The sequence below is a fragment of the Lepisma saccharinum genome, chromosome 21, assembly GCF_977018435.1.
Source record: "Lepisma saccharinum chromosome 21, izLepSacc3.1, whole genome shotgun sequence".
In the NCBI taxonomy this organism is placed as follows: domain Eukaryota; kingdom Metazoa; phylum Arthropoda; class Insecta; order Zygentoma; family Lepismatidae; genus Lepisma; species Lepisma saccharinum.
The window spans coordinates 17,408,596-17,428,116 of NC_139249.1; the positions used below are offsets into that span (position 1 = coordinate 17,408,596).

Genomic DNA, 19,521 nt, shown 5'->3' on the forward strand with positions numbered 1-19,521 from the left:
ACATCAGCATCGGTACCAACTCAACCCTAGTATTTATCATTCTCTTGTTTCGATATTTGGTGGATTACAAATCAGATAATGTTTTTACAAAATTGTAGACACTATGACTGGTGCAGAAACATGTGTTTATTGATATAATAAAGGAAATACAATGCTATGGGAAGTTCATATGCACTTTTGGAACTCATTTTAGCATCTGAGGTGTTGGCTTCGCAGCATCCTTTTGTGAAAACACGACCCTTGTCGCAAGCAACCCACGAGTCAAGGATTAAGGCTCGTCGTACAGCAGAGTTCCTGCAGCCGTACCGTCCAAGACCTGAAACTTGCATGGCCATGGCTAAAAGACTGGTAACAGGTGCCCTTGGGGTGCGGTTGAAACAGAGCCGGGAAGAGAGAGAAGCAGAGAGGAAGATCCTGAAGGAAGCCAGAGGTAAATTTCATTCTCATTCTCATCGGTATCCGACCTATTAGTGGTAAGCACAGCATGCTATGACATACAGATGCCAGGTTCGAATCGTGGCCTGGATGTGGGTGTTATTAGTGTCTCTTCATCAATTTCATCATATCATCATCACTCGTCCTCGCCAATCAATCATTCATTCTCATCAGTAGCGAGACTATGCATACAGACTAGCATGGATGTCCACAGGATTTTTTCCATGAAGGGGCAAGCAAGATATTTTGGTAAATTTCTCGTATCGGACAAACGGATTTCTTCAACTTTACAGCAGAAATTACTTACCGACTGCAGTTTCTTTATACTTCTGGAAGTTTGGGGAAGTGTTTTCTCGCATTGTTCATTGAATTTTGACAGTAAATCATCTATTTTTCGATACAAATGTGTGACCAATGCATGGAAGCTGTTGCATCCATTTCCTTCCAGCCGAATATGTTGCCTCTGTGTGATGATGCCGGTCAGTGTTTCCAAACACGTGTTTTTGGAACTGAAGAAGGTACGTTTCCGCAAATGGTTTGTGGGGCTATGTGTCAATGGTTCGTGGGGCTATGCGAGAATGGTGTGTGGGGCTACGCATTTTTTTTCTAAACCAAATTTTAACTATTGTAACCTAAACATGACCCTACCTAACCTAACCTTACCAGGAATTGTTCGTGGGGCTATGTATCAATGGTTTGTGGGGCTACGTAGGTATTTTTGGGTTCAGTGGGGTGGAAACACTGCATGCCGAGTACAGTAGTGAATAGTGACCGTCATTTTGCATGTTAGAGTACAACACACATAAATTTGCCGTTGCGTAGATACCAATTTTCGTTTCGTCTCCCTGTCTCTTAGTATCACGTGTTCTACCCTGCTCGAAAACCTTCGCTATTGTTGCCATATTGTCATTCCATTCCTGGACACACTCGCGCAAACATCATTGAAAACAATTGAATAGCGCTCCAGCTCGCGGTTCACACCGTTCGGCAGGGACGGTAATGTGACAATATAGCACGGCGTAGTGGTTGCTTCTTTTATGCAGTGCATGTTCATTGGCTAGCTAGTAACTAGTGTTGCCAACTGTAATAATGAAGCACTATTTCTGTCACGGAAGGGGAAAGGCAGGTAAAATGACAGTGAGTTTTGTTGGATTGGAAGCACCATATTTTTATTTCATACTAAGTATTTTACCGGTTTGACGTTGTGTGCGTGTATTGCGTGTGTGTATGTGAAAGTGTGTGTTTGTTAATGAACGTTCAATTCCATAATGCCTCCAGTTCTGTCAAAGTTGAAATCAAAAACCTTGCATAGCCAAGCTCGGGAAATTCTAAGCAACGTGCACGAGTTCATGAAGGAGGAAGCCAGTGAAGGTGTTAGCATCCCAATACAGTATTTTGGCAAGAGAGCAGTGGCTGCGACTGGAGTTCCTGAACGAACAATCAGGTCTATCATGAACGAAAGACAATCTCTTGAGATGTCAGAAGGCCCCTCCACATCATTCCACACTCCCGGGAAAGAACGACAAAGACCAGCGACCAAATCATCAGTGGACGCTTTCGATGAAAACGTTATCCGTAGGCGCATATACGACTACGCTGTGCGTGAAAATGAAGTGCCGACATTGAAAAAATTGCATGTCAAATTACAGGTGGACATACATTTTGCGGGAAGTCAAGAGAGTTTGCAACGTTTGCTGGGAAAGATGGGATTTAGGTGGAGGAAGAGGAGGCTGTCATTTTTGCTGCTTAATGCGATGCATATTGTTTTCTGTGTTAAAATTGCCATGCTTTGATGGGTGACCAAGTTCATAGCAGGGCCGGCGGAAGGGGAGGGCGAACCGTGCCACCGGCCAGGGCGGCAAAATTTGAAGAGAAGAAAAAAATAAGCCTATTGAAAGCTGTGGTCGAGCGAGATATTCTTTTGCGCTTAATAGTATTGAAATAGCATAAGAAGTCTCATTATTTATTTTATATTTTGATGTTTTACTTAGGAATATATTGATTTTCAATTTCCCGTTGGGGGGGGGGGGGGTGTTCGAAATGGAGCGGCATCTACCGCCACCGCCCAGGGAGGCAAAATGACTAGCGCAAGCCCTGGTTCATAGCAAAAGAAAAAGCCGCGCAGCTTATCGTCTAGTGGCAGTATATGTACTTGTTATTGTTGTGGAAGCCGGCATCGTTTGTAAATGTAGAACAAAGGCAACCGACTTTCGCCGATCACAGAGAGGAAATAATAATGCTGCTTGAGGAGGAGTGTTGTGGTCCAATTGTCGCGGTTTAACACGTTGGCATGTTATCTGCCGTTGCAGTTCCGTACCAGTGTATACGGGTTTTGGGAGTGAACAGTTAGAACGCCACCAGTGCATTAATGCAATGAAAAATAATATATTTTTTTTTATTTTGTTTGAAATCACTCAAATAAGGAATCGTATGAAGAAGTCTTCTTTGCAGCATTTTTGGTAATTTTACGTATGTGTTAGTTCATATTTTGCGAATTTTTAGTCCATATGTATGTAGCTACATACAAAGCCACCTGTTAGTACATATTAATCCTAGTCCTGGTATAATGCATGACGTTTAAAACTCAATGTTAGATAGACCTGAATTCTCTAATTTCCTTGTTGTACGTAACAGCTGTGCATCGGCGCACTGCAGCGATTTTTCTATCTGCTCCATTAGCAACACTGCTTCTTTAGTTCTGTCGCACATCGCACGGCAGAAATATCTGTGCTGGACTCTACACAAGGCAAGAAGAAACTAAGAAAACTTACTTGATATGTCGCAAATAGAGCTTCTTTCCATGAAATAAGCGAAATGTTTCTCAATGCAGAATATGTAAGTACGAATATTGAAGTGGGGCGTTACCCCCACACCCCCTATACGCCTTCATGGCATGGTGCTAAGCACAGGGGAGCACTTTACCTTTACGAATATTGAAATGAAAAGAACTAGCAAGTTTCAGCCATTTGTCCGATATGAGAAATTTACCGATATTTTTTTTTTCCAAATGAGGTACATATTCATGATCGATGCAGTAAACATGGTTTTAATATTTCATACACGGAGTTTTGTGTTTCCAGGTTGCGAATTTGATGTTTTATATTTTATTTTCCAATTAATTTCAAAAGCTCTGGGATGGAGATGCCACATCCTCTGTTAACCTTTAGCTGACGGACCTCTCGCGTGCCTGTTTTCTCGTTAATGCTGGTGCATTTTCTAGCATGTGCTTTTGAAACTTGCCGTGAAGTACAAATAAATCGTAACTCAAGAACTAATTGTCGTAGACAGGTGAAATTTCTGTTGTTTTCTTAAGGACAGGGCTTTTAGCGGAAATAAAATTTATACATTGTGCTTCCAATTAGTGTTAAATGAAGAAGAAGAAAGTTGAATTTCTTAAAAAAGTTGGAGTACTGCTTGCCCTGTACCCCTTCAATAGATCGAAGTGAATGAAAAATGTAGTATGTAGCGGTGGTACATTCCTGCAAGTGTGCAAAGTTTGATTGAAATCAGACTGATACTTCTTGAGTAAAGAAATAATAACCTTATATAAAGCGCCAGTGTTTCCAGCTTCGTGACAATGTCCAGAATTTCGCTTCTAGAATTGGCCCTATGGACACCGGATGGACCAAATTTAGAGGAAAGCACGCAAAAAAACACTCTATAAGCATATGTCATTCACAATTCACGAGGCGATAGTTTGAAAAAAAAAAATGGAAATTACCAGGTTCGGAAATTTTGCATAATTACTTAAAATTTCTAACTTTGGGCCTTTACCCCTGCTTCCCCCCTGGACCCTTAATTTTAGGATGTTACTTAAAATGTTGCTTTTTACTCATTCTTACATTTAGAATTTAAATTGTTCAAAAATATGCAGTATTTCAGCAGTTATAGCCTCACATCTTCAATTTATCCCATAGTAACAAAAGGAAAACAAAGGGCTTTTTCAAACGGTGCTTGTTAGTAATAGTAACAATTGATGTATTGCTTTGTAATTTCAGTATATAATACTGATGAGCAAAAAGACAGAACTGAAATACAGTGTATTGTTTTCAAGAAATAACACGTTAATTGCTGCCATGTGCTAACACATGGTTGGGGCAAATTTCGACAATCGGACCTTTGCCCCCACATCCCCCTTGGAATCCTTAATTGTCAGACATAGCTTAAAATGTTGCTTTTTAATCATTTTTTCTTGTAGAATTCATTTTTTCAAAAAGATGCTGTAGTTTATAAGTTAATAGCTACTTTTAGAAATCTACCCCATAGTAATATTGCTGGAAAAAAAGAAAAAAGGGGAACAAAAGACTTCTTCAAACTTCGCTTATTAATAGTAGTATTGTTTTGTAATTTGAGTATGCCATACCTTCGTATGTATACTAAAGATAAAGAAACACAACTAAAATATTGTGTGTAGTTTCGGTTGAAATATCGACCACCTGGTGTTAAGAGGTTCACATGGAGCAGTCGGAATTTCGACCGTCAGTCAGCTAAAGGTTTATGAAGGCAGTGAACCTAAAAAAAAACAACAAAAAAACAACATAATGCAGAAACACACAACTCTGCATATGTAGGGCACATATTCTCCCAAAATAGTGTTGTCCCCCCACAAAAAGCATCCATGCAGACTAGTTCAGTGATTACTAACAGAGTGTGCAAAATCTGCTGGGGCTATATAGAGATTTACGCTATGAATACTTTGTAAAATTATTTTTTTCTGCGTTTGTGGCAGTATGTTGGGTGGTCAACTCCAAGATCAAGCCCTAGTCTCCAGTCCCTTCATGCTCTATTGGATCAGCCAATGTAATGCACATTGAATTCTCATTGGGCAACATATACAGTATGTAACATTCTTATTCGTACACACGGATTTTCAAAGAAAATGCTTTAATATCTGAAAGGAAATACACTCTTTTGAAATTGTTTCTTTGCAATTCAATAACTAATATCATTACGAACATAAAATCTTACCCAAATTCTGTATAACCAATGACAATAATAAATTAAATGAAACTGAAAGAGAAACATGCCATTTTTTGTACAACTTTTCTATTCGTACACTTAATAATATAAAAGAAAAAGTATATTCAGAGCAAATTGACTGACAGTTCTAATACTTTGATGCGTATCTTTTGGCTTTAATTACTGCTTGACACCTGTTCTTCATAGAATTAACCAGTTTCCGACATGTTTCAGAGCTTATTTTATTGCACTCTGCTTGCACAACAGTTTTCAACTCTTGTTTGGACTTGACGCCTGCTTTATGGACTCGCCTCTTCAAAATTGCCCATAAATGCTCAATGGGATTTAAGTCTGGACTTTGAGCTGGTGTTTGTAGTAGTTTGGGCACATTCCATATTAGCCAATTCATGTTAACTCGGGCCTTATGCTTACTGTCATTGTCTTGTTGGAATCAGTAGATAGGCGGCATGTCCATTGTTTGGGCACTATGCTTTACATTGTTCTTCAATATGTCCAAATAGACATATGCATCCATGATACCATCAATAAACTGGATGGTACCAACACCTTTGGACGACATACAGCCCCAAATCATTAATGACCCACCATCGTGTTTAACTGTTGGAACTGTGTTAATGTGATCATTGTTTTTATATTTGATTTTCTCCAGACCCTATTTATCCCATCTGACCGTATATATTAATCTTGGACTCGTCTGACCACATGACACTATCCCAAAATTCCTGGTCCTTGTGTATGTGTTTTTCGCGAATGAAAGTCTATTCCTGCGATTCACCTTATTTACATACGGCCTCTTTCGTGGTATTCTGCCATGATATCCATGCTTCCACAAGGCACGTCGGACAGTTTGGTCAGACATCATCTTGCCAGTAACATTTTCTACTAACGGTCGTAACTGAAGAACACTTAGTCGAGGGTTTTCTCGCACTCTTTTTAAAATAAAGCATTCATCACGTTTATTCAACCGTCTCTCTTTTGGTTTTCTCGGCACATTCTGTGTTGAACATTCCTCTCTAAATTTGTTTACTATGTATTGAACTGTGGATGTGGTTTATTGACTGTTTGTCCAATTTTTCTTACGAATAACCTCTAAGGGCCACATTTATAATAACATACTTCAGATGGGAAAAAAGTTCCTTCACCTTGCCCATTTCGAACATGCTGATAGATAGACGATAGGCCTACAACAATACCTACGCCAGCATTCCGCTTGACGGGGAGCGCACCTGCATGTTCAAACTTGTTACGAAGTTGCAAACTACACAAAATCGCCCGAATAGCGGTGGCTCTGTATGCGAGGAAGATTGAAACTCTTGCCTGTACGAATAATAATGTTGCATGAAACAGCGTGTTTTTCTCTTTTCACACAAATTATATGCTCTGTTTATACACTTTAAACATACATTTTTATTGACATTTGTTGGTGAAACCTTCAATAACATTAATTTCCAGGTACATATGAAAATGATTATATTTACTAGTAGATATGACATTCTTTCCTCGGAAATTCTATGTGTACGAATAACAATGTTACATACTGTACTTTGGGAATGTCCATGGGGAGAGGAAATATTGTTTGTTTGTGTTTATTTAGTGCACTGGCTTTTTTGGTTACTGGTTTGTGCACTAGTTTGATGTTGAACAGCCTCAGGGTCTTGTCAAGGCAACTGAATGAGGTATGGTGGTAAGGGAACACAATCCATTTCATTTTATTGCTGCTTGTTTGGATGTCGGATCTGGATCTCTGTTTTACTGCACCATGTTGAGAGTTGGTGCACTGTGTAACCATTATTTAGGTCTATGTCTGTGATTGTGATAACTTCTTTCCTCAGATCATCTTTACTTGTGCGGCTAGAGAAAGCCCTTAACTTTTTGATTGGGTGGATGATAGGCGAGAGCTTGAATATACTGGTTCCATGCTCCTGGTGTATACTGTGGTTTTGTTGCCCCTTCTTTTGATGGTTAGAAGGTAACATTACACTTAACCTTCCAACCTTAGAGCACCCACTCCAGGAATTGAACTCAGGTCTCCCACATAGCAGTCAGACACCCTATCAACTAGACCACCGTGGTTCCTTGATGATCTAAAACCACTTTTCTAATAAAATTCCTATGTGATTTTCCGTTTCTTTATGCAATTTATATGATGTCCGAACTGTAGATTTACAATTTCTTTCAAATTCCTCTCATACACTAGACATATAAAGATAACATATCTAACTGAGACGTGTGCATACACCCTAACACATATCATGGTCATTCATCAGTGCTTCCTAGTCCATCTCCTTCCATCCATGGATTAACACACTCTGTATTGTCGTTTATATTTTAACCTGACTTAACTTCACATGTTTTAAACTTTTGACTATTCTTGTCCCAACTCCTGAAGAAACCGCAAAATGTGGAGAAAGCTTGAGTAACTGAAAAGTGACATGACTCAATTGGACTTCAGCTATGTAGTGGCATGTGGTGTAAGTTACGCTTTATCCAAAACTTGAAGTGTTTAGAAATTCTCCTTTATGCCACAGATCAAGGCATTAATATTATATTAAAGGCTACTTTACATTGGTTGAGTGGGCTGGAGAGGTACCGGGACGAGTTACTGATCTCTCTGCTCGACTCTGACCCTTCTTTGGCGGGCCTCCCCTATGGTGCAGTGGTAGCATCATTGCCTTGTAATCAAGGGGTCCCAGGTTCGATACCCGGTGGAGGCACAAGTGGTTCGGATCCCACTCTAAACTGTAGGTCCAGTCCCGATTAGCCTTACAGTGCATAAAGTGGACTTAAAACAACAACTCAATCCAAACTAAACCCTTCTTTGGCGAGTAGCTGCAGTTGTTTGGTGCTCTTTTTAACAGAATGAACCCATTCAAAATCTGTAGTTGACAAGTAAAAAAAATGATCTGAAACTGTTTACACATTCTAATTTTAAAGAATATATCTTGAAGATATGTCGACAAAGAAACCTGACTTCCTTGGTTTTTATATTTTCAATCGTTCTTGGTTGTATGTAAAATGTAAATTCTTTATTTTTAACGTTACTTCTCCTATGCCAAATGCATAAAGTCCCATCTCCAGCACTATGACCTCATATGCTCCTTGTTTCCTTTGTGTGTTCCTATAATCGACACCACATAAATTCCAGACACACGATACAGTTCTACAAACTTTATGGTATTGCACTCAAGACACCTCATATTCATGGTTGATTTTACTTTTTTAAAAAATACAATTAATAAGCGAACTGACAACTTGACCAGTGTAAACCAGGCTTAACACATGTATTGATCTCTGCCCCTGCAAAGAACCATTCAATGATCTATCCATGCATTACTAAAGCGTACAGTTTCTCATTGTATTCTTGTATGTGAATCAAGTTATAGCAGTCTACCATATTATTTTTTTTTATTTTTCAGAGAAGAAACGACTGGCAGCCAGACAGAGAGAGGAAGCGTGGGAAGGAACAATAGGAGAGAAGTGAAATTCAATTTGGAAAAGTGGATCAATACATTTTCTCTCCATGCATTATAATCCAAAGATAGATATTTTGCATTATTTCTCAAGACATTGGACAATTGGGCATTGTGGCTTTTACATATGAACTGATCAAATGCATCAAGGAAACCATCTGTAAATGAATTTTAGAATTACTTTTTTGTTCACTTCAACTATTGACCAATGAGAAAAGGATTATATATGTATATACACACGATAGTTGTATGTTCTAGTGATAAAAATACATGACTGTTTTTTTTTTTAAATAGTTGTATATAATACAGAAATTAGTTGATGTTTTATGTTGTGAATGAGAAAAAATGTTTTATTTTTCAGTGCTAATAATGACTGGACAGAAGTATCCTCTCTCTACGTTGTTTCATAGTTGTGTGTCATTGATCTTTTCAATGTCATTTCAACGAACTTTTAAAGATATATTTGTATACTTAGGATTTTTCACTAGTCAGGGAGTTTTCTGGTGTTAGACCACTTACGGGGTGTAACGTGACGTAGGTTTTTATCTCTGGCGATAGACTTCTTCTAGTATTCTCTCCCGATACTTTGGGAATGATGTTTGAGTGAATTTTCCAGGTGGTGGTTTGGTGTAGGAAATAACTGTTTCCAATCATAGCTTTCCTAATTTTGAACTTATTCGTTTGAGTTGTCATCATAATAATTTTTAGTTTATGAAAGTGCATCATGTGAGAAATAATATTAAAAAATATCCTATTGTTTTTATTTTTGGTCAGTAGTAGTTGTAACATCTTGTGTATTTTTGAAATTTGCAACTGTAACAAAGTATATTTATTTTTATTGAGAAAATGTGTGAAATGATTGTGTTTTTGTTTGTCTTAATCATTGTTTATTTTAAAGTTTAGCATAAGAGATGTTCAAATAGAAATTGTTCCTGAGTTAAGTAGCAGAGAAAACTGCACAATTCGTTTAAACAAGTTTACAGTTGTCTTCTATTCCTGAGCATTTTTACTCAATCGCTCCTCAAGTATAATGCAAGTTATATCGATTAAATTATATTTTCATAGAATTATTCAGGCAATTTGAAAAACTGTTTTTAGTAATGTTACAATAGAATGGTCTGAAAGACAATCAGTCCAAGGTGCATTAGAGAGTTAAATATCTTTAAATATTGTGCTTTGAACTGCATAATGTAGCAAGATTTGTTAACATGTGTATTTAAAACTTTGCACTGTCAAAGAAGGTGGTAGATAGGATATAAAAACCATGCTCTGCCTATAAAATAGTTCCCAAAAGTCCATCTCGAGTCATGTGGATTCTGTTGCCGTTTCATTTACATTGCACAAAGGGGGCCTCTCTAATGGCATAGTGGTAGCGTCGTCGCCTTGTATTCAAAGGGTCCAGGGTTCAATACCTGGTGGACACACGTAGTGCTTCGGATCTCACTTCAACTGTAGGCCCAGTCCTGATTAACCTATCTGTGCATAAAGTTGACTCGAATCAAAACTTTAACTCACTCCAGAAGGAAGCAAGAAAACTTTGCAAGAATTTTATGCACGGTGCTTTTTCTAATGGCTTTTGCACATTCATCACCCTTGTATACGAAAGACAAGCTCTTCTATTTTGTAAACCTTCCAGAAGCACTACCAACACCAAAACCAACAAATCTTCCATGTCACACACATGTATTCTATTTTGAGCCACATAGTGCCAGTAAGAGGATTATTTACCCTTTTAACAGGAGTGCGGCAAGCTTTGGCAATGACAGTGGATGGTTTCACAATGTGGTTGGATTTTGACACAGTCCTGTACTATTGTCTGCTGGTTTAGCAGAAAGCTGGAACATTTCAGCTTTTCGTGTAAGCTAATGTGGTATAATGGAAAATTCTTCCGAATGTAATTACACTTAAAAATGTAGCTCTTCTACGGTCAAAAAAAGTGCCATTACCATGGACTTGTTTAAAAATCACAATGAAATTCGTACAAGTTACTTCCTGTTTTCTCATCCTGCCTCCCTAAGGGCATAACTTGTAATGAAGGGGTCCCTGGTTCGATACCCAGTAGAGGCTCATAGTGGCTCAGATCCCACTTTAAACTCTAGGTCCAGTCCCAATTATCCTGTGTGCATAAAGTGGACTTTAAAACAAATACATCCTGTATTTCTTTATTTTTACAATCACCTGGCTTTGTCTGCTAAAAAAGGGGTTGTTTGAAGGATATCATAACAATGGCAATTTTCTCGTACTGTATTAGGCCTGTAGCTTCAGCTTCCCCTACATCGTAGCTAATCCCTCCCTGGCATTTCATTTGATTGTCTTTCTCAATCTCTTTCCATGAATTTCTTAATAAGTAGATGTAATAAAATGTTATTTTCTGTTCGCTGATGGACAGTGAAGAAATTATTAATATCCTTATCATCTCAGGTGTCCTGTATATCCATGGTGGCTTGCTGGTGGGATCAAGATTCCTTCTCTACCAAGAGTGACACTTTTACACTTTTTTCTTCTTCAAAATATTGAAAATCATTTTAACAGTTGATTTCCTAATTGATCAATGCCTGTGTGCAATGGAGTGTTAAATTGTATCATTCACATGTCCACAAAATTACCACATTACACATTTGCAGTCAAATTATTCTGGAAGTTATGCAAAATTTATGATTTCCATTGATTTTGCACCAATATTATGTGAAAAACTATTTTCTGATTACATAACACACTAATCTACCACCTCCTTTTACAAAACCATGCTGAGATTGAATATGTTAAGTTTTTGATGCATTTTGAAATTTACAAGGTACATCTATCATGCACAGTGAACTTCATTAATAATTTTGTATGAATTATGAATTTTATGCAACTATATTTTTTTCTTTGCATGGTGCATCACAATGTAAAGTATTTTCATTTATCAGTGTGACACATGCTTTTTCATTGTTTTCAATCTGTATTGTAGAAAATTTCAGGTAAATTTTCTCAGGAATTGTGTACTAACATGTCTTAGAAAAAAATAAAATTATCTCAATATGAAATATTTGACAACAAATGCAAGAAATGAAAAAGTTCCAAGAACTTAAAAGGCCTAGCAATCGTAGCATAATATGTTTCTTGTGAAATACTACTATTGTGTCAATAAATGCATATCAACTGTGATTCAGAATTTATTCCATAACCTGCCTTTTAAGTAAAATTCCAGGAAAGAACCATAAATTTCAACCAGGTACTACCGGGTGATCCGTTTGAGATGTCAGAAAAGTAAACCTTTATACACAAGAGGTTAATGTACTTATCCCCGAGCAGCTTGTAATATAACAGGGTGGGTACTCACCGGGAATTCTGCACGAATTATTGGCTCTGGGAATTATGCGTGAATTCTGCTAATTTTTTTCTCAGGAGACGTGAAAAATTGCAACTTGTATTAATCCAAATCCCATTGAACTTATACATATTTATAAATGCCCTGAGGCAAGTTTTTTACTTTTTATTTTTATCGAGGAAGGAAAAGAAAACTGCGTGGAAAATAAAACAGAATTATCTCGACTTGTTTACTTTGTTAGTGCCCCCTCCAGAACAATATCGGATAGACTAAAGATATCTTGAAGATGATTAGGTAAATTTTAGTCTGAAATTCTTACAAAATTAATAATTTTCCGTAGATTAGAATATAAACCGTAACATTTGTGACTTGTGTTTGTAGATGTATTTCGATTCTATCTCTTGAGTATGTGGAATGCCAAATATAAACTTCGCACCTTAAATTAAATATTTTAGATATATATATACCGTTTAATTGGATTGAATTAGAATTTATTGATACATTGGAATCGCACACACACACACTTTATATTGTTAATATACGTATTTGTGTATGGGTGGTGAGAGGCAGTAATACGTAAGTTGAAATAGAGAAAACATGTGCTTGTAGCCTTGAATTTTTGGAAAAATCTAAGAGTAGCCACCCTGTATAAGCAGAAAGGATGTAAGTTTTAAATGAGTAGAGGTTTACTGACTTCAGCCACATGGCGGCGCTACTGTGCATGGTAACAAAGGTGGTGATCACGTCGCAACAGCACACAGTATGTTGTATCGTATGCAAAATTTTCGAGTATTCCATGCATGCTACTGCTGCCACGCAGCTGAAGTCTGTAAACCTCCACTCATTCGAAACTTACATCTTTTCTGCTTATATTACAACAAGCTGCTAGGAGATACGTACATTGACTTCTTGTGTATAATAAAGGTTTACTTTTCTGACTCTCGAATGGATCACCCGGTAGTTGAACACAAGAAGGTGTTGTTGGGTCGATGGGTAGAATTAATATTATGATGAAACTGTTTGTTGTAGATGGTGCTGTTATTCAAGGAATGTTTGTGCTCCTGCACCAGATACAAAGTGTCGCAAGTCATGGCATAAACCTAATTTCTGGTTCTGTCCATGTGATGCTACACTGGTTTCTTGTCGGGTTAAAAATTATAGATATTACACTTTGGGCTCCAATTAAAAATTAATCAGTAGACCTACATGAAAACCAGTTACATCAAAACTTGGCTTATTCAGTTCTGTGTTAATCTATGCTAACCAATTATTTTTTTTTTCGAGTATGCCATCTACTTTGTATTGTGAGAACAACAAAAGTGCATTTTTTTAGTTTTGCAAACAATCACTGTCTGAAATTCTATAACTAAAAAAAAGGATGGTCTGATGGTGATGAAATTTTAGTACGGTGCAGGCAGAAAGATTTTAAACATTATTAATTTTCAATTTTTAAAATTTGTCAAAAAAACTGTTATTTTCAATTTTGGGAAACAACTTGTTCTTAGAATTGGGTAGTCCTGCAAATACAATATTGGTCTTGTTTTGAAGCCCTTTGCATCTGATTTTAAAATCTATTGTCATTGTTAATTCACATTGTGAAACCGATTTTATACAGATTTTTATTCAACGCAGTAAAGCTGTATGCGGAACATTGCAAGACTGCAAGCATTGACTCACAGTGACAGCCCACAGTTTCCACAGTTCAATGGACATCGCTGTGCGCTCTGTTGCCACGTTTCATGTACATCTTTCCTACATTGGATAAATTTGAACTACCAAATCCTAAGAAAACTTTGTTTTGCAAAATTGAAAATAACAGTTTTTTGACAAATTTTAAAAATCTGAAAATTAAGAAGTATGTTTAAAATATTTCTGCCTGCACCGCATTAAATTTAATCATGATTGTACCACCCGTTTTTTATTTATAGAATTTCGAAGAGAGCGATCGTTTGCAAAACTTAAAAATACCGGCATTTTTTTTGTTCTCAAGACAATAACAAATAAAATCATACTCGAAAAAATTTGGTTAGCATAGATTAACGCAGAATTGAATAAGCTAAATTTTGATGTAATTAATTTTTATGTAGGTCTACTGGTTAATTTTTAATTGGACAGTAATTTGACTGTGTGCAGTTATGGTTATTTTTGTTTTGTTGTGGCAAATTTATTAGAAAGCAGATCAAAAAATTTTGGTGATGCATTAAATAAATGAAAATATGAAATGACCAATACAGGTGTTTAGTCAAATTGAGCAATACGTATGCCAGCGGCACCCTGCATGATGGGAAATCCTGCTGAAAGAAGACATGTTCCGGCAAGCAAGAGTAAACACAATGCACATGAAAACAGACCCGCTGTTTTTAACATTTTTGGTGGTCTTATTGAAGTGGGGATTTTAAAATAAACTTCCAGTTTTGTGAATTAATGCATTTTGTGTGCCATTGTTTGTGTATTGTGAAAGAAGGTCATACCTTCATACAGTTTTGTCAGTGGGTAAGAACATCATTTTACCAATGCAGGTGAAATATAAATCTTATTCGAAAGGCAAGTACTGTGGGTATGTCTGTCACCACCACATGAAGTTTATGCTACTCTTTGTACCCAGATACTTTGTAACGCATATGGTTGCTGCAAGATCTGAAATGACGTTCACAAAAAAAAATCAGTTTATCAATTATTCGATGCATTTGCACTAGGCGTATATTTGTATAGGTACAGTCTTCAGTAAATCTTTTATGCCTAACTCAATACAAATGCAAAAAGTGACAATAGTATATGTTGCTGCATTAAAAAGTACACAATCTTGCAGTTCACAAAATCTCCGACTGATCATTTTCAAGTTTGTTTGTAATTCACTTTATGCTCAGATACATCGGTACTAGACCCACAGTTTAAAATGTGCCTCAATCTGGAATCAAACACTAATTACATGGTGACAGCAATAACCCACGTGCTATTCCAGCAGCCAAATTTCCACAAGAGAAACAATATAATCATTATATTTGTATCTTGAATCACAGCCACAAACACAATAGCATATAGCAGCATGCATGATTTCATGCAATGAATTGTGGGAAAGTTGTTCGCTGAATATCATCCATCCATAAGGCATCTGCGCACATATGTGATCCATTTATTTAAAAACCATTTTAGGGAAAGTAATTTCCATACTCCGTATGGGCTACTGCACACGTGCAAATCCATTCTTCCCCAGCCTGCCTCCGTGGCGGAGTGGTTATCATAGCATGCTTCAATGCCAGAGATTCTTTTCGAAACCCAGCCTGGGTGTTTTGTGATTGTCCCTTCATCAATTTCATCATATCACCACTCCCCATCTTCATGATTTAGCCAAAAGTGGCAGAAAAGCAAAGTAAAATAAATATGCCAAATCATTCTTCCATTCACCTGCATGACTTTCACCTTAGCAGGTCCCTGTGTTCAAGGTCAAAAAAGGAAGCTTTATGCAGAGAATCCAATCACACTGGTGTATGCATGTCTCTTCATTACAATTTGAAACGCACAGATGTATTATGCATACATTTTAGTGAAAAACACAGGCTTGATCAGGACTTGAACCTGGATCTCTGGCATACCACATGCCATTGCTGTACAGAGCTACCGAGCCATTCCTGATCTCGCCTGATTTTTCACAGGTAAAACAGGGACGACACATCAAAATTGGTAGAGAAGTGGTACAGTATTCCAGAGTCCTGGTCCAGCATGCATTTTTTGCTAAGATTTACATATGGCTCTGCTGTATGATTATTATTCTGAAATTGTAAAAACTTACCCTCATTTACTATGCCACACATGTTCCTTCCTTCAATTACCAGGGTCAGCTGGCTCTGTGGCTGAGAGTGCTAAGTGGTAGACGATCTTAGCACCAAAGTTCTCCCAGGTTGAATTCCTGGGTGTTCATTGCAAGTTATCAATTTCATCTATCATCACTTACCCTCATTTGCAAACAATAGAAATACAAATATTAGGAAGGCCTTTATCGTCAAAACACAAGTACTACTTAGTTCATTTTTCCGAACAATTTTTTGATGAACTGTATGTGAATTAGAATGGGATTACCTCTTCCCGCATAACTGCCAAATGGAGGTCTTTATATACAATGTAACAAATAATACACATACTGCATTTGTCTCATCATCACTTGCCATGTTGACTGGAAATGCCACTACAGAGTACAAGGCAAGACACTGTTGTCTTCCTGCAACAGCATTCACAGAAGCCAACACAGTTATCCTTAATGCAGTATAAGGGCATTCCACCAAGAAATTAATCAAGAGGCACCTTTGAATCTCTCATTTTTTTTTTCCCACTTGAAATTGGCATGCTGAAAGGGCCATATATATGCAAAGTTGCAGGCCCATATATTTTGTATTTCCGAAATTAAAGGAGTGCAAAATTTGAAATTTTCACTATTTTGTTATTTTTTAACGTGCAGTATTTCGGCAACCAGGGTACCTATAGACGTGATTCAGAGGGAGTCGGAAAGGTCTTTAAGAGCTCTTTCACAAGATGTACTACATTCCCACATGAGCATGTAAAAGTTCTAAAGGTAATGCAATCAAAATTTGGTAGCCAATTTCTCAAAAATGGGTCTTTTCCAAAACTTACATGCCATACATGCTATTACTCTAAAACTGCACAAAATTTGAATATGTTATACCAATGGGATCCGGAGTTACGTTTATATTTAAACAGAGTTTGTTACAACCTGGCAATTGCTAGACATTTTCGGTGCCAATGAGAAACGAGGAAAAGATTGTCTGCAGGCCAGCAAGGAGCGAATGGAAGCCAGAAGAGAGGTGCTTACACAGATGCTGTTGCAGTATAACTCCCATGTGTGTGTGTCTAGAACAAGCTTGTTTTATGAGCGTGGTGTTGAATTTGTGCATCCCAGCATATCTTATGCACAATCTGACCGCTGCTTACTTCAATGTTGGGGCTTACTTTGTCTACAGCAGCTGTGTGGTTTCTGCTAGAAATGCCAACGATCGGCAAGCATGGGAAATGTAACAGGATGCACCGAACGTGGTATAGGGTAGGTTATGCATGATAATATATTTTGATAGATAAATTTCTGTAATTCGAAGTAAGTGTCTTGCAGAAATGAAAGGTAAATTATATTGTTGGAATTAATGAATATGAAGCTGATATTTAGATTCTTAGAAATTCAGGATGATTCCAAAGTCTGGTCCCATAGGCAATTCTGTTATTACTGCACATCATGAAAAAGGTAAAGGGGGTAGTTATTGGAAATATGAGAGTTTCAATCTAAATTTTTGAATGTAGTATGCACTGGTGAGAGCAGCAATAGCCAAAAATTCTCAATGTGTACAGATGGCTTGTAGCAACTATTATAGACATGTCCACCAGCCTCTGTGGAGGTATGCGATATGTATTTCTCTCACTACTCTAATTAGGACAAATATTAGTGTAGAGTAGATGAAAAAATGTAATAGGAAACAAATTGTCCATTGCCATTTTAAACCTTTAAACACAGTGAATGAATATGCTGATGGACAATTTGCTGACAGATGTTCTTACCTTCTTTGTCCTTCATCAGCATACACATTCTGTGTACTTACATTCAATTTTCCATTAGCTTCTACATGCATGCAGAACAAACAGGCCGAGGTAGCAAAGAGGAATAATTTTTCGAACGGTGATTTCAGAGTTTGTTTCAGTGAATGAAAGAATAGCCACATCGCTATGAAATTCCAGTACACTGAAGTCAAGAAATATATTGTTTTAAAAGACTAAGAACAAGTAAGTGAAACAAATGAAAATTCTAATGCATTAAGCCAAATACATGTAATTTACATTTACATTAATACATTTAATTTAGATCACACATATATGGTGGGACCCTAGCCGAATGCAAGATTTCGAAAGACCTGTGGCTTCGCACGCGCTGCCCATCACTAAACTTACTGAAATAAATGGTTCGCTTTTTATTGCACGCATTAAATTCTGACTGACAAAACGTATACTTCCTACAACCAATACAAACACAGCTAGCACCATTCCCATGTCAAACACGTATTATATTTAGCACAAGCGTGGTCGCAGTTACAACTCGCAACAGGCAGAGGTCACTCACCCTTCCAGAAGGGTGCAGCGAGCTAGCTGTGGCAACCGGGCTCGCTTATCCGCGGACCTGTTTGGTTCTCGCACACACACCCCATACTGTCATGCGCTGCAAGCCCACGAAGCGATCTTTTTAAGGCCTTATGGAGTATAGCACAGTTAAAACTTCACTAAGTGTTACTCGAGAAATTTATGATTTGGAAGTCACATTAATATCTCAATTATATTGCACTTTTCCCTAGTAGCATAGATTAATATGTGCATGTAAAAGAACCTTCAGTGATCTGATTTTTGCAATGTACATTTTACCCAATATAATATTTATATGGTGGTACAGAAAGCATCACTAGTCTATCCTACGCAGTGAGTAAAAAAAACTATATGCATTTTGCACAATAAACAAATTACATTCTAACATGCACTAAGTCTGTTTCACATTTTTTCTTTTATAATATATATTTTTAACGAAATATTTAATATTTTCATGTATTTCTCTCATCTTCACTGCGATGTGTCTGCAAGTAGGCCATGTTTGAAAATAAACTAACACAGATAATTGATGTTAATTTCAATTCAGAACATTTTGGCAATGATTTGCTCTATTTATGTGAATGTTAACATTTCATTATAAAGTTCTCGACAATTAACAGTGCTGTATTCACTCTAGCAAATGCTTGGTTACTAAATGCTGAGAAGTTGATAAGGAGCAAATAGGTTACTTTATTAATGGGACTTGTTTAAAAAGTATTTTGAGATTTATTTTCTTGCTTGAGTGCCGGTCCTGAGACACCTACTGAAGAGAGATCTGCTTGTAAACTTAAAACATAAATACTTAAGAATCACGTAGATATGTTGCAGATATGAAATATGAAAGGTAACAGTTCTGATTGCTTTATGATTTTTTCAAATTATCCTAGCAAGAAGACTAATTATCGTACAATTTTGTCAATCATTGTCGCACGAAATTTGAACCTTTCTTAAAGTAGCGAGCACTGTTTGGATTTCAAAAAAAGTTATTCATGTTGAAAAAAACAACTTAAATATTATCTTATACAAGCATGCACGCTTCCCATGGACAATGTATTTTCCATTGACAAGCGAATGTAGGTATCGTAGACTAGTGGGAATTAATGTAAAAGTAAATCGGAACGTTAGTAGAATGCATTTAGGACTTTGTTTGAATGCTAAAAGAACCACACCTGGCCTACCTAACATAACTAC

General features: G+C 37.1%; 1 protein-coding gene across 2 annotated transcripts in view; it reads left to right on the forward strand.

Annotated features, from left to right (window-relative positions):
* LOC146004510 (uncharacterized) overlaps positions 1 to 12,035 on the forward strand; it is a 109,685-nt gene extending 97,650 nt beyond the window's left edge. For both annotated transcript variants that reach the window (XM_083143382.1, XM_083143381.1), the window contains exons 7-8: positions 194 to 430; positions 8,832 to 12,035. In XM_083143382.1, coding sequence (XP_082999508.1) covers positions 194 to 430; positions 8,832 to 8,896 — 302 coding nt within the window. In that variant the 3' untranslated portion in view covers positions 8,897 to 12,035. The remainder of the gene's footprint in view (positions 1 to 193; positions 431 to 8,831) is intronic.
* Positions 12,036 to 19,521: the final 7,486 nt, after the last annotated feature.